The sequence below is a fragment of the Haemaphysalis longicornis genome, unplaced genomic scaffold (assembly GCF_048455015.1).
Source record: "Haemaphysalis longicornis isolate Haplotype H1 unplaced genomic scaffold, Haemaphysalis longicornis Haplotype H1 scaffold_8, whole genome shotgun sequence".
In the NCBI taxonomy this organism is placed as follows: Eukaryota; Metazoa; Arthropoda; class Arachnida; order Ixodida; family Ixodidae; genus Haemaphysalis; species Haemaphysalis longicornis.
The window spans coordinates 194,192,017-194,208,418 of record NW_027526445.1 but is presented as its reverse complement, the minus strand read 5'-3'; the positions used below and the strand labels follow the sequence as shown (position 1 = coordinate 194,208,418).

Genomic DNA, 16,402 nt, shown 5'->3' with positions numbered 1-16,402 from the left:
CTCTTCAAGCAACTTATTATTTGCAATAATGGTAAAATTATTAAAATCAGAGTCTCTAATAAGTTTTCCCGCAAATATTAACCTTGTTCGTAACGACAACCTTGGCCTGCGGAATAGCAGGCACAACCGTTCCGGCAAAAATACGCTTTCCTTCCTTTTTCCTTAAGTTTTAAAACAGCCTGTTTTTATTTTACTCTTACGTAATTTCACACTATTTTTCGCGTTTCTGTGGCACTTTGTGTAAATTTGCGGTCACTAAAACGTTTCAATCCAAGCCAATGATGAAATTAAGGCGAGCGCGATGTATAATGGTGGTCCATAACGACACCGACGGCCTTTATGTGATCCGCATAGCACCAGATTCCTCTCTAGTGTATATTGTAATAAACTTCATGACAACGCCAACCCCACTCGTTACCCTCGCTTCGCTTTCAACAGGCATCGAAGAGCTGACTGTAGCGCCACCCCGGCCACCGCGGCCGTGTCATGAAGCGAAGAATCGCTTTCCCGTCAGCGGCGCAAGTAGCGCAAGCGCGCTGACGCCACCTTCCCCTTTTAGCCACCACACTTACGTGGCTGTTGTCTGGGAGGATATTCGTAGCCATCTTTACGGTGATTTTAAACTTGGCCACGTGGCGCCATATGTCGTTTACCGAACCGAGCTTTCAGCGGAGACATAACCGTGAGAATATTAAAGAGTTTCGGTGATGGTTTGAGTTTAATGGCGCAAGACCGACAAGGGCAAAGAGCGCCAAAGACGAAGTTATTTGATGGGGACAGATGTGCAATTAAATACTAAACTGTCTCAGTAAAAACAACAGTGAAGGGAATGCATGAAGATGACTGGTGTTATGGGCCAGGTTGCCATGATGCATGGTAAGAAATGAGATGTAAAAACTTGACATCAGTGAGAGACTTCAAAACACGCTGGATGGAAAACATGGGCTCGTCTCCCAAAACGTATGATTGTTGAAACGGGATGTGTTGTCTGTACAGTTGTGGAAAGTGTTTGCGTCGTGTGGTGCCAAGTGCCTTGCATTGAATGAGTACGTGAACTACGGATAGGGCCTCTCCGCACCTGCTGCACTGGGGTCTTGAAGATCCCGTCAGCAGATACGAGTGCGTTGCATGGGTGTGCCCTATCCGTAGCCTACCCTAGGTGACTTCCGTGTGTCTGAGGCGTGTGTCAGTGGTGCATGGTCCCAAGCGTGGTTTTATAACGTGTAACCAATTGTTATCTGTCTGCTCACTCCAGTGTGTTTGCCATGTTATACGCAAGTGTTGTCTTATGTGTGGCTTGAGGTCTGTATAGGGTACCGTTGTAATGTCTACAGTGTTCCCGAGTGCAGCAGCAGCGGCCCTCTCGTCTTCCAACTCGTTCCCAGCGATCCCAGCGTGTCCTGGGACCCAGCTGAGGAGCATCTCATGCTTTTGCGCATACACAGACATGATAGTGTTGAATACAAGATTAACTATGTGGTTTTGGGGGGGGCTTGTGGGACGATAGTGCGCGAACAACACTCAAGGAATCTGTATAGATGATGGAACTGGGAATTTGATTTTCAAGAATGTGTCCTACAATCAGTAAAATTCCATACGGTTCTGCTGAAAAAATTGTTGTGTGCACGCTCATGGTTCTGGCTGCATTGAAATTCGGACCATGAGCAGCGCACGACACCATAGTGTAGGTTTTAGAAGCGTCATTGTAAAATTCTGCACATGTGTATTTAAACTGCAAAGACAGAAAGTGCTGCAGTATTGCAGCTCGTGGTACCCGATTTTTGTCACGTTTCATAAAAGAAAGGTCGCAGGACACAGGACGAACTTTCCAAGGGGGTGAAATGTCTGAAAAGGGTGATCTGTACACATCTAAAAACGAAGCGCTGAGATCCGAGGCTCGCTCTCTCGGAAAGGGTGGAGGAACGGATGGGCGATTTACAAACAGCAGAGATGTGGATGTATCGTTAAAGACAGGATAACAAGGATGGTTATTCAGCGATGAAATTTCAAAAGCATAAAGCAAGTCCATGTACGTCTGTTGGTTCTCAAGGAACTACTTGTCACTCTCGACATACAGACTCTCGACAGGGCTAGTGCGAAAAGCACCCGATGCAAGACGAAGCCCCAAGTGTAGCAATGGGTCAAGCAATCGCAACGCTGTTTTAGTCGCCGACCCATACACCACTGAGTCATAGTCCAAACGAGAACCAACCAAATCAGTATTGAGCCGTAGCAGGAGTTCTTTGTCGGAACCATACGAGTGGTGTGAGAGGACCTTAAGGATATTCATTGTTTTACTCAAAAGAATTTTGAAAACTATGTGATTACACGCTATATAGTGGGCTTTATTTTAGCTATTTTTTACTTATAATCTATGCCTTCCTTGATTATTGAGAGACCGGCGTTAATCCTTTGTTCCCTGTTTTAGTTAGATCACCCACTGTTGGTGCCGGCATAAGTCCCGGCGGGAAACGTAGCGCGGTGGCTCAGTGGATAAGGCGTTGCGCTGGTGAGCCCGAGGCCGCTGTTTCAATTCCCGGCCGCAGCAGAAAATAAAAACGCCAGTTTGTCAAGATTTCGGCGCGCGTTAAAGATCCGAAAGTGGTCAAAATTCTTCCGGAGGCTTCCACATGCCTCGTAGCACACGAGTAGCCTCGGGGCATGAATTACCGGAAATTCATATTTTTGATCTTCTGGTGGAAACCCGCTTTGGTGTGATGACGTAAGTGGCGGGCACGACTGGAGACCATGTCTGCCGAGCATGCTACCACAGACTGAGCATAGAACAAGCTTCACCGCGCACGTGCGGCACCTCGTGAAAGCGCGTGTCCTTTCCTTCGTATCCGACGTTGTATTATTGTCCTCCTTTCCAAACTTCTGTTGCCGTAGCGCCACATTAGAGGTTCAGTTTTGATGGAGGCGAAAAGCGAAAAATCCCGTTTGTACGAAATTTCGGCGCGCGTTAAAGATCCCGGGTGGTCAAAATTAATCCGGAGCCCTCCACTATGGCGCGCCTCATCGCCTGCGTTGCGTCGGCGCGTTAAACCTTATAATCAATCAATCAGTCAATCAATCAATCAACATTACAGGTTCAGCGGAGCCCTCGAATCTTATTGCCTCAACCGTAGCTTCCGGGTGGCAGCGGTGACGTATTTCCGTGGACGTCTGATGAGCACGGCTGATAGCGGACGGCTACGAGCCACGGGGGAATCGAAAAATGGGCCTAATAACGCTATCGCATTAAAATACTGTACGGAATCCTACGCATTTTGAATACTTATCCAGGAGCTCTAAGCTTTGAAACTCGCGAATAAGCTAGAAAGGACAAGTTTCCCATGATCTTCTGACCAATGCTCTGAAGAAAATCGTTCTCTCTCTTCTGGTGCGTTGCAAACTTGTGGGGTATACAGCTTAAAACTATTCAGATATGTCAGGAGCTGGCAAAAATAACTGAATTGCTAGGAATACGTTTTTAGTGCGCTAAAGCATCAAAGCGGGCGATTTCTAGCACAGGCACTGCTGCCCCCCACCAGCGGAGTGTAGCAGACGACAGCGGCGCGAGTCCCCAAGCCGACGTCATAGCCAGGGGGCGCCACTTGAACATCTCACCGCCAATAGGAGCATGCACTTTATGCGGGCACCCACTGATTGATTCGGGAAGTGGTATGTGTGTACGTCTGGTGGGAATCGCATACTGGCGTTGGTGAAGTTTGGTGAGTGAGGCATATCCTTTGTTTATATCACGTACCTGAAGCTGTTCCGTTCAGGTGGGCTATATATGTTCAGGGTTCGTTCAACGTGCGCGGATGAGTTGGGGGTAGCCCGCCATAGATCACGTGGCGTTTGAGGGCCAGTAGGGGCCTATCCGTGTGCTTGGAATGTGTGACATGCGGCCCAAGGCGTTACAAGGTGCTAACGAAGTAATAATCAGAGCTCTCGCATGGGTCCTTAAGTTAAGAGGACGAAGTGGCTTGTTGGGCAGACATGCGTGTGTCTGTCTGTGGGTGCGCCTGCACGTGTGCGTGTGTGCAGAAATGAGGGTGTAGAGCCGCCCCTCCCCTCAGCGCAACGGCTATCGTACGCTACGCAGCCAGTGGCGGGCACCGGGACTCGACTGGGCACATTTCGTTCCGGTTCCCGCCTCACCGTGGCCGGGAATTCGTTCCGATGAGGGGTGGCCCGCCTCGCAGTGACCGCAGTGACCCAGTACCCGCCGCCGGCAGCGTAGCGCGCGCTATGTTGACGGCATGCTTCACATAGGCTGACGTTTCTCCGCTCGTGGTTTCGCCGCAGCAGCTCCGGAGCCGTGGTCTTCTGCCGAGGCGAGGCTCAGCGGCGTCCCCCACCAGCACAGCCAGCAGCCCGCGCACCTGCAGCCTCACCAACAGCAGCAGTACGGAGAGGTCAGCATGCCGGTCCTCTTGATGCGCCACAGCTTCCTAATTGGCTGAACTCAAGCTTCCACCCATACAAAAATATTGTATGGTCGGCTATAGAAAATCCTTTTTATGGTCGTCTTTAGCTATTTGGCCCAATAATCTTTAGACTTTTCTATGGCTGTCTTTAGCGATTCGTATCGCCATTCCTATGGGTGTCTTTAGCTTCTTCTATAACCAGTTCTACGGCTGTCTTTAGCTATTCTTATCGACATTCCTATGGGTGTCTTTAGGTTCTTCTATAGCGGGTTATATGGTTGTCTTTAGCTATTCGTATCGACATTCCTATGGGTGTCTTTAGCGTCTTCTATAGCCGGTTCTGTGGTTGTCTTTTGATATTCGTATCGACATTCCTATGGGTGTCTTTAGCTTCTTCTATAGCTGGTTCTATGGCTGTCTTTAGCTCTTTCGATATCGCTATAGCTATAGAAGAATCTAAAGACACCCATAGGAATGTCGATAGGAATGGCTAAAGACAGCCATAGAAATGTCTAAAGATAATTGGGCCAAATAGCTAAAGACAACCATAAGAAGGTTTTTCAATAGCCGACCATACAATATTTTTGCATGAGCTGCAGCCAGAAGAGAATCACCACTACTTGAAACACAGCGACAGCAGCAGCCGCTGAGAAATTATTAGCACACTTCCATGCCAGCATAGAGCCTTGCAGATCTCTAGAACTTGTCCTGTGGCACTTAGGTGCATTCTGTAATATATGTTCCATGAACACTTCAGCGATATAGGGGGAGTGCGAGGTTGCGATTGCAAACACTTCGCCAGTTTTCATTCATAAAAGGCTTAAACACAGGCATTCAAGGAAAGCAAAATCAAGGGGTTTATTCATTGCATTCATCACATAAATGGCTACTATCTACGCTACTTCACCACCAGTAAACAGCTGTTCACATACGCCGATCGAAAAACAGAGCACACGCATTCCAACACTCTGGCTCACGCTTAAGTGACTCGCTCGACAGCCACACTACGCGGCACATTCCCCGCGAACGCCCGCCGAGACACAAACACCTACAGGTGCTGGGTAGTCCACAGAAAAGAAAGCACTCAGAAGTCGTTCATTACACTCAGTACTCACCGCACACAGCTGCAAGTTCGGTGGCTAAAATGGAAATGCACTCTCAATAAAACAATGAAGATGGTCGCACACAATGCAATGATAAAAAAAAAACGTTTTTCCAAGTTCACTCAATTAGTTCCTTGTAAGTGTTCTCAGTTCGCGAAAAAATTATTTTTGTCACATCACCGCGGCCAAATCTTCACTTCTGTCTACGTTACAGTGCCCATGTGGTGCAGGGTAGTTTAGAAAAGTATTCGTGAACACCAAAAAAAGTCCTGCATTTCTCGCACTATAGAGTCTCTTCAGTTCGTAAGATCACTCACCCTAGAGTTTTGCGTACGATGAAATTCCTGTCACAGTATCGCAGGTATCCATTTTCGCATGACTTGAAGTTGATGTTGAATTAATCGTAACACTGTCACCGTAAACACCGAAATTCACGACACCAAAAAGCGACACATTTGCTTGGCGTCACACCATCTACACGAGCACTCTGCCGACGAGTCGAAATTCCCAGCACCAGGCAACACGTGCCGTGCCCGCGCACATGAGCAAGGAGACGAAATGTGGCTGACTGAGTGCAGCCAGGTATAAGTAGGTCCATCGCGATAGCAAATAGTGCGGAGATACATGCCCATCTTTCGATCTTTTTCTAACTTGTTCGCTGGTAATTATTTTTTTTTGGTAAATACAAAATCGCTTAACGTTTTGTTTTCTTCATCCGAAAAAAGTTGTATCTGTTTTCAATACTCAGGGAACATTGTCTGTCACTAGCATTGCTGCGCGCAGGAATACTAACACAGCGCGGGCCGCACGGCCGTGTCCTTCGGTACCCATCGCCAAAACCAGTATGCCAAACAAACAACAGAAAATAAAACAGGATGCAGGGGTGTCCCCTCTACCCTTTCATCGCTTCCCAGAATTTCTTCACCGCGCCTCCTTCGGTCAGGCGTGGGTCGCTCTCCCCCTTTCTCAATGACTAATCTGAAAGTGGGGTCCGCGGGAGAAAGAATGCGGTTGTTCGCAGCTTCCACCACATTTCTGAGAGAGCGTACCCGGTGGGCCGTTAAAGTTATTTCCAATCTGCTTCGACGCTGTGAGGGCCGTTTTTAGAGAAGCCCGCTTTTGCACTTGACCGCGACAGCGAAGGGCCACAGAGGAATAATTCTACGAAAGTATACGTCTTTCGGTCAACGTTTGCAGACGCGTAGTATCCAAAGTTGCAAGGTTTGCGGACGCGTAGTATCCAAAGTTGCAACCTGAATTTGAGCGTTAATCAGTAGCTTCTTTTAATTGTACTTTTCCCGTATTGTTGGTACAATAAGTACCTAAACTTTTTGAACAAATACGTTCATATAACCAGCCGATCAACCTCATCATCGTTATCCAATCTGTGTTGTAGATGTAGCTAGGTAAATCATGAGTATATGAATTTCGCGTCATAAGTCATATTGAAACCAGCAGAATAGGATTTAATGGTTGCTGGGATTATACCTTTGTAGGATAACACTTTTCGATTAGCGGCTGGAAACTTGGAGCCTTATGTTACTATGTAGTTAGCTAAAGAAGCCTTTATGGATGCAGGCTTGTAAGTTCTGCGCCAAACGCTTTCTTAATGCCGGCAAAATGTTGCTTAATTATCACACATCTAAAGTTTTAAAGTTATATATTGTACTGTACCCAGCCGCAGAAGCTTTTATGGCTGCCTCACTTTAGCTTTAAAGCAAATTCTCTCCAATAGCTGGCAGAAGACATCCGTATGGTTCCAAATTTGTAGACTTAGAGCTAAACAACTGCCCATAGCCAGCCAAATGAGCTTTTATGGCTTTCTCTCTATAGCTTTAGGACGAACTCTTTTCAATAGCTGGCAAAATACAGCTGAATGGTTTGAAGTCCGTAGACTTAGAGCGAAACAACGGCCTATAGCCAGCCGGATTAGCTTTTATGGCTTTCTCTCTATAGCTTTAGGACGAACTCTTTTCAATAGCTGTCAAAAGACAGCTGAATGGTTTTGAGTCTGTAGACTTCAAGCTAAAAAATGGTCTATAGGCACCCAAAAGAGCTTTGACGCGGCTGGTCTATAGAACTAAAGCCATACATATTTCTTTAGCTGGCTACAGTTACCTGAATAGCTGTGACTCTATAGACTAAACACACTAGGATGTTCTATAATCGTCTAAAGAGAATTGTATGGTTTACAGTCTTTAGTGCAGGATCTATAAAAACTTCAATAGCTGGCTATAGCCTAATTTATGCCTTTTTATGGGTGACCATAGAGACCCATAGGCGGCCATAGCTCACCATACATTTTTCAATAGACGCCCATAAGGCATTTTTGTATGGGCACTCACGTGCCGTCACGTCCGGGTGTCACCCGGCACGCCACGAATTTCACGTTTCCAATTCATACTTTGGCGCATTTTGCGAAGCGGGCACATTAGACCATCAAAGCTCCCGATTCCTATTGGCGCATTCCCAAACGCTTCACCGCGCAGCGCCCTCCCCGTGACATGTGTGATGTCACTTCGCGCGCTGTTCTATTGAGCGACTGCTAAAAAGGCCCGCCGTTCGACCTCTGTAGCCTCAAGGTAGAGTGAGGATATTATGGCTTGGGTCCACACCCCGGCAGGTCTAACCATTGTTTGTAATTAGTTCTGCCGCCGCGTAACAATATATAAATCAGGGTGTCGAACCCGAACCGACCCGAACCGAAAACCGGAACTGAACCGTCATTTTTGCCGGAAGTGAACCCGAACCCAACCCGTTATTTTTTTAGCACGATGCACCCGAATCAGAACTGAACCGAAAAAGAACTAGCAGTGACTGGTTCACGACGAAACGGTTCAACCATCCGCTGTTGAGAATGCGTTGTCAAGGCAATTCTGGGCTTTTAATCCGCTTTCACGCACCACAAACTCCATAACTTCTCACGCACTTTCCCCTTCATATCAGTCACAATACTATCAACGCTCTGTCCTCTAGAACCCTCACACTTCCTTGGATGGTGGACCCTGGCGAAATCGTGAGGAGGCAGTGCTGGGTACAAAAACACTGCTTACTTTTCTAGCGGAAACAGGGCTAGAAGAGGTTCTGCGAACCCTCTGAGCATGTACAATTTGTATATGTGTGCATTTCCCCTCTTACTCCCCTTTCTTTCTTTTCTTTTCTTTTTCTCGCTGTCACCTCACTGTATTCACCACATCTGGAGTATCAAGCCCTACCGTTAGTGGGGCTGACCTCTTCAGCTTTCATTAAAGGCGTTCTCTCTCTCTATCTCTCTCGTCGTTAGAAGACGAGTAAAGATATGCGCACCAATGTTGCAAGGGTATGCTATATAAGGCTGAGCAAACAATTAGACCCACTCTGGGCAGCCTACAGGCGCCATCGACTTTTCCCGCTCCTTGCTGCGACTGTACGGGGACAATCGGGCCACGAGATTGCTGCACTGCGCAACGGTGAAGACCCACACCCGAAATGTGGGATACTTGTTGCGTTTAATGTATTGCTGAAAAAAGGTCGCACACCTTGAAAATGCAATTACTTGACAAATGTTACAGTCAAAAACTGCTCGGTGGCTGAACCGTTGGCTGCTGACCACACAGATGCAGATCCGATCCCCGCACCCACCGGCCGCTTTTCTGATGTAGACGAAAAACAAAAACTTCCATGTGGCAAGATTTCGAAGCCTGTCCGAATTTCCTAGGTGGCCCAAATCGCTCTGCCGGTCTGCAAAATATGGCGAGGAATAACTGGGGGACATTACAAACCCGAATATTCATTGAGAAGTGTGTTTCCACGAGAAAACAGAAATAAAAGGCACACTTCGTGGTTTTAAATTATTCCGGGCTGATTTGCTACACGGATATTTTGGCTCTTTGGTGCTGCCTTCCGCCATCAAATAAGCAAAACACCGAAAAGTAGATTTTCCCCTAGACACTCTTTCATTAGTCCAACCTTTAACATATTCAAACATGTCATAATAGTCAAGGCAGTGAGCGACGTGGTGCCTGGTATGATAGGCAGTTTTTCAGGACTCGTAGAGCGGACAACTTGGCGTTTTATTTATTAAATCCAAATAATGGTAGTAAATATAGACGAGCTTAAGCGTAAAGCACGCACTTTCTCCTTTTGCTGGAAACTGTATCCCCGGACCCTACCGGCGCTATGTATTTCGTCTGAGAAAAAAAAAAAAAAACGGCAGTAAACAAGTAGACAACACATGCAGAAAGGCAGGCCGGTCCCGCCATATCCCATTTTCCTAGCGCTCAAAATTTGCGCTGGTTCTGCTGTTTTGTCTCTTTCAGAGCTGCTTTGTTTACGGTTATGGGCTGCTACTGCTACTTGTTCCGGGGGGGGGGAGCGCTCTCGACAAATTAATTAGCTCCATACCTAACCACCCTTTCAGTTTGTAATCCCATAATCCGTGATAAGGCTCTGTAGTGTGGAGAAAGGAATGAGGGTGGTGGTCAGACAGAACGGAGATGTATTCAATGTGAGGCACGCATGCGCAATAGCTATCTCCAAACGCATTCCAGTGATAAGAGCAATGATGAGTGACTGTCCGTAAACTAGAGCTCACGTCTCACAAAATTTTCGCTCACATCCACGAGAAAGTGACTGCTAACCAATTATCTTGGTTGGCCAAACACTGGAAGGTAGCATTTACGTGGCGGCTGTACGATTTTTTTATGAGAAAAGTACACTACTGGCGTATTGAACGTGATCGGCTAATGCGCGGGGATAAAAATATACATTACACAAATACAGTCGAGCCGCGTTATAACGACCACTTATATAACGAATTATCGGATATAGCGAACTGAATATGAACTTTGATTGGCCAATTTCAACGACACTTTTTCTTTATATAACGAAACTGAAACCGAAGGAGCCGCGCGATATCGGCTGTAACGAAGAAATATTTGGTTCGCGGGAGCTCAAAACTCAAGCTAGCATAAAGAAAGGAAAATAGGAAACATTGCAAGTTAACACATCAATTTTGAAAAACTACAGACGTAGAAAAGGCTTTTTCGTGCATGGACACTGTGGAAAAATTCATTTAGCTCAATGCTGTAATAAGCCACCAGATGAAGACAACATGCTTCTTAAAGTAAATGAAAACTCAGGCCTGTTTTGTCAAACGAACTTTGTTATTTTGTAATTTCACGCTCTCATGTCCCGGTCCATTTAATTATAATGCCACTTGGAGACAGGTTAGGATTACCGCGTTGAGTTTGAAGCCTAGAATAATGCGTTTTTGTGTTTAGGATTTTTGCACGAGCAAGACTGCCGATTTGTTGGAGCCAATTTTTACCTCTACGATTACAACTAATATCGGATATAACGAACTAATTTGCTGCCCCGACACTGTGCGCACTAAGAAGAATGGCGTGGAATGTTTAGCTTTGAAAATAATTGCGGAAACCCACAGGTCACTATTCTCGGACAAGATTTATGCAACTAGCGTCCAAGCAATCGGCATATATATCATCATCAGCAGCAGCAGCAGGAGCAGCAGCAGCAGCAGCCCGACTACGCCCACTGCAGGGCAAAGGCATCTGCCATAGATTTCCAATTATCCCGGTCCATTACTAACTGCGACCAATTTATCGCCGCAAACTTAATTATATACGAGCACATGTATATACGAGCCGCTAACATAGTGGAACGAGCACTGATATGTCCTTGGCTTAGCAGTATACAGCGGCCGAGACTGCACAAAGCGGCCCGGTTGTTGAGGGGCACTAGGGAGTCCTGCAGGCAAAACAAAAGTGTATACATTCCCTTGTCGAGTGGCCGCACTTCTATAGCCACCACTATAGCCGCAGCACTTCGTTCACAGACACCTAATGGGCGTCCCGTCTCCTGCGATGTAGGTGAACCAGCTGGGCGGCGTGTTCGTCAACGGCCGACCGCTGCCCAACGCCGTCCGGCTGCGCATCGTCGAGCTTGCCCAGCTCGGGGTCCGCCCCTGCGACATCTCGCGGCAGCTGCGCGTCTCCCACGGCTGCGTCTCCAAGATTCTCGCGAGATTCCACGAGACCGGCTCCATCCTGCCCGGCGCCATCGGAGGCAGCAAGCCGCGAGTCACCACGCCCAAGGTGAGTCTTGCACGTCTGCTGATGCATGCAAGAAAACATTAAACGCGGAGTGCAGCAACGGAGGAGTTGAGTTGGCTTAAAGATTCTTTTCTTCTCTGCGAAAGCGGGCCTGGAAGCGCGTTCTCATTCCCTCTCCCGTAGGGGATGCATGAAGCGTGACGTCATCAAGGGCGCCTTCGAACTTGTATCCACTGCTTATAAACGAAGGCCGGTCTTTTGGTGTGGAAGCTCCGCTTCTGGATAGCAACCGTAAAAACCAGGTTCAAATCTCACAGGTGACGAGTCTTTTTCTTTTTTAAACATTTGTTTTACTTGAAACACATTTCTCTCTATCACGCATGCATGGTATCTAGTTACGGCACGTTTGTGCACTATAGACAGAATATCGGGTGGTTTTGTTCTTTCTGGTCAGTTCTACCTCTTGTTTTGTATGCTTCCCTAATTTGATCCATTTATGTTGGTCTCGGTATTCTTTGCTTGAATATTTCGTTTTAATATAAGCCTGATTTTGTTCGTGGTTATGTGAGTCCTGGTTCCGAATTGTTTTTTTTTTTCATATTCTCTCTTTTTTTTTATTTTCAATTGGGATGCTTTTGTCTGTTTTAGGTTGGTTTCTCGTATTATCATCTAATATCAAACGCTTCCTATCGTCTCTAGGGGGTTTCTGCCGTCGCCAATGAGGCGCGGGCCTCTACTGGGCATGGTGTGTGAATACGCGGCATGGAAGGAACAGTGGGCTCCGTTCTCGCGAAGATCGCTTTCCCCTTAATTTGCAACTTCCGTGCAGGACCCGCTTTGCAGGACATTGCCACGGGGTAATCTGGTTCTATCTACACCAAATCCTCTAAGGCCTGTCGCCTGGTCCCCCACACGTGGGAATGGTGGAAAAGTAAAGAAAGAAAGTGAGCTCACACTAACGCGTAAGACTTTAAGGCAGCGGAGCTGTACGCAACCTTCATTACCATCACGGTGGGTTAAGTTCACGCCCTTCTGCTGCTTCTTCGCTGCCGCAACGACCTTTGCTTCATCATTGCTGATGTAAGTGTTATTTTCCTTGATTTTTGTAAGTTAAAGTCAGTTGTCACCAAACGTTGTGTGTGCATTAGCAGGTTTCACTGACACCCAACGGTTGAACCGAGCGTCGGCTATCGTTACCGACGGACGTTCCCACTGCTGACGAGCGGTATCGGCTGGACGTTTCCGGCACCGCTCACGCACCTCCGCCTGCGTCGAACCGTTTCGGTGTTTTGGGCCCACCGACGTCTCTTGGCACGCTCTGTGTCCTCGTGGTCCGTGTTGACTCTCTAGACTCGTTTCCGTTCTCGATCCCCAGCGAGCGCGGGCGTGCGGACGACCCGTGGCCGACTCATCCCTATGCGTTTGAGCGGGAATTCAACCGACCGGCATCCAACCATTAGTAAACACGAAAATACCCCCTATGTCGTTTCCTTTTTTTCCCTTTAAACGTGCGATCTTTGACAGATAAAGTAGATGACATGGCAACATTACTTGAAACGTTTGGCGCAACTATTACCGCGATACTATTAACAGAGACGTGGTAACGGCGCGCCGCCGGTAGCCGATCGCGGAGGCCACGGTTCGTCATTCGCATGCGTCACTTTATCTGTCAAAGATCGCACGTTTAAAGGGAAAAAAAGGAAACGACAAAGGGGGTATTTTCGTGTTTACTAATGGTTGGATGCCGGTCGGTTGAATTCCCATATTTTGTTTCTTGCTCGGAACGCACGGAATATGCGTTCCGACAACATCTACGAGATTTTCAGAAATAGAACGGGAAAACGTGTTGATTTGTAACCATGCGTGACTACAAAAAATAATACTGCTGTGCAACGAATTCACTTATGCGTCACCCCGGGCATAGTCTACGTCGAAAATTCAAAGGCACCAGTAACTACCCTAATGGGACCAGTAACTACTTCTACATTTCTCCTGCGGCAACTTGGTTAGATTAAACGTCGCACACAAACTGCGAAGGCCGAGTTTTCGTCCTCTGCGCCCGCCCGCGCCAGGGAAAGCGACCTTAGGCTACGCGCGCCGCGGTGCGGCGAAAAACGCGGCCACGCCCCCTTTTCAACTTACGCTCTCTCTGGGCGATTGGGACGGCCGGAGCAACGGCGCGCCGCCGGCAGCCGATCACGGAGGCCATGACGAACGCACAGCCCTTTATCGTGAGTGGAGTCATCGAGTAGCCCGACAGTGTGATTGCGATAGCGAAAGTGGTGCAAAGATTACGCTGGAGTTTTTTTTTTTTTTTTGGAAGGGGGGGGGGGGGCAATCTTGACCAATCTGTCTTAGAATGTTTGGTGTGACAAAGGAACCATAGGGATGTAATCTGTGGGACTGCGATAGTGCAAGTGTGGCCACGATTACGCTGGAGTGTTCTTTTTTTGTTTTTTTGGGGGTGGGGGGGGGGCAATCTTGGCCTATCTCTCTAAGTGGGTATGCATGGCGTGACAGACTTTCGCCGGGGTTTTGACTTCTAGGCGGTCGCCGCGTGGCCCGCGCTCCCATGTGCGCGCTCGGCAATTTCTTCGTATTTGTAAGTGCGGACACGAAAAATTACTGTTGGCTAACGCTAAATTACCAAAGCTAAATTACTATTTCCTATTTGCGACCCGAACCATGTCATCCAGGTTCACCTGCGTCGCTGTTGGCTAAATTAAATTACTGCTCCGTAAGCACAGCTAACTGCTTTGTTTTGCCGTTGGGTCATTTTTCAACCATCCATTAAATTCTTTCTCTGCACCGAAGCACTCGTAATTAAGGTCCCACTCAAGCACTGGCCAATTGGGTCCCTTTTGTAAGTATGCATTGAATGTGAGAAGAGACCTGCTTACCGTTGTTCTTTGTTGAACCTTGCTGTTCAGCCTGGTGGAAGCTACCCATTGAAATAGCTGCTGTACGCAGTTGCGGGTGGCAGGCACATTGGCAAGCTGGAGGCTGCAAATCAGTTCATTTATTGTAACCATGGTAATAAACTCGCAGTTAGTAATACGGTAACACAGATTGAAGGCGGGCCAGTTGGTACATAAATAACTTATCAAACAGCGCTAGAAACAGGACTACAGAAAGGGCACACAGACAGCGCCCTGTCTGTGTGCCCTTTCTGTAGTCCTGTTTCTAGCGCTGTTTTATAACTTAGTAATACGGTCCCAGTTTGGGAGTATTGTGCCCAGAGTGAAAGGGCGTGTCCTATTATCGAGACTTGTGATAGCTTGCGCAGCTCAATTGGCTAAACTTTGAAGGAACACAGCCATTCTGTGGTGGTGGCCTGGAATGAACGTTTTCACAGCGAAGCTGTTCGTGAATGGGGTTTCAAGCATTTCTCTGATTTGTCAATAAAAAAAACATGACCGCATAATCAAGGGGAGCTTGCATACCTTTCTTCAAATTAAAAGAAGTGCTATTCAAAGGGGTAATCCCTAGGCAGCATATGTCATGGCTATGTATGTTTTCTTTGTGCAATAAAGGTGTGGTGCCAGACTGGGCTTACCACGGACAAGGAAACAAGTATTCTTTTTTTTTTCTATTGGGGCAACGACTAAGGTGACCGACTCATTCCATCTCTTCTCATGAGCAGTAGAAAACAGCAGATGCACATTCATAAAACAAAAATACATCTGGAAAATGTTTTCCCTGCAATCACTTGACTTTGTGTGTTAACTGCATGCCAAAACTTTTCAAACGTAATCCTGATACACAAAAGAGGCACCCCCTCAATGAAATGTTTTTTTTGGTGGTGGTGGCTGCCTTCCGTTAATTACTGTTGGAGTACAGCGTAACTAGTGCTTTCAGAATTGGTCACTAGTTCCTTTGGTTAGTAGGCTTTCTCCCCGGGCTTGATAATTTGCTTGATAATGTTTGTCTCGTGCGTTCTCGTTTCCTTTCTTAATAATACGTCTTTTTTAGATAAAAGTCTCGCTTATTCCACGTGCAAACCCAGAAAATGCCTTGTTCCTCGTAAACCTTCTGTCTGCTCAGCCAAGGTAGAGTCAGTGCCTCGAGGGTTTCACAGTGAAACTTTTGAGTCGCTCTTCCCTTCCAGGAGAATAGAGAGAAAAAGCGTACGCCCAACACCACCTAGACTATAAAGCCGAAATTCTCTTTTGCGCGACGCGCCTACGTCATCGGGCTGGGGCGGGCGGGGGCTGATTGAAAAAGTCGGCTTCTTGGCAAAGCACATGGTCGTCTTCCCTGCAAATCCAAAATACTCTTCTGCTGGCGTCGCCTGCAAGCTTTTCCGTGGGCCCTGCCACCCCTTCCTCTGTCCCCCGTCCCGGCGCAGGTGGGTACGTGCAGCAGCAGAAAGACGGCCATTGTCCCGAGACCGGTTAATTGCCTCCCGATGGGGCCCACAAAAGCCCAACGAGAAGGGGACGAAAAGAAAAGGCGCGCCCATTCAGCATAACTTCCCCGCTTATCCTTTGTAGTGCCTGGGCGGCACGGTTCACTAACCACAACTTACCAGAATTTTCATAGCCACCCCTCACAACAAGTTTCCTTCCGGGCAAAGATGTTCAAGTAGTGCCACGCAGCATGCCCGTGTTTGTGTCAGTTCGCGCAGTGACAACAAATATCGATGTATATTTTGCGGTAGAATGAGAACAGATTGTTCGGTAAATTGTAGACAAAGATAACGTAAAAGTTTATAAGTTACAGCCTTTATTTGCGAGCAAGTTCGACTGAGGTTGAATGATACCTACCCCGCACTATTTTCGACAGCGCATGTAAACTGAAACTGCTGTGTTCTCAGTCAGCTTTTTTTTTC

At 47.3% G+C, this 16,402-nt stretch overlaps 1 protein-coding gene across 2 annotated transcripts in view; it reads left to right on the top strand.

Moving 5' to 3' along the window:
• The window catches only part of LOC144149941 (paired box protein Pax-1-like), a 96,607-nt gene that overhangs the window by 20,611 nt on the left and 59,594 nt on the right, over positions 1 to 16,402 (top strand). The window contains exons 2-3 of one of the 2 annotated variants that reach the window (XM_077681686.1): positions 4,297 to 4,403; positions 11,389 to 11,613. In XM_077681686.1, coding sequence (XP_077537812.1) covers positions 4,297 to 4,403; positions 11,389 to 11,613 — 332 coding nt within the window. Of the gene's footprint in view, positions 1 to 4,293; positions 4,404 to 11,388; positions 11,614 to 16,402 lie in introns of both variants that reach the window. The other variant, XM_077681687.1, reaches the window with a different exon arrangement.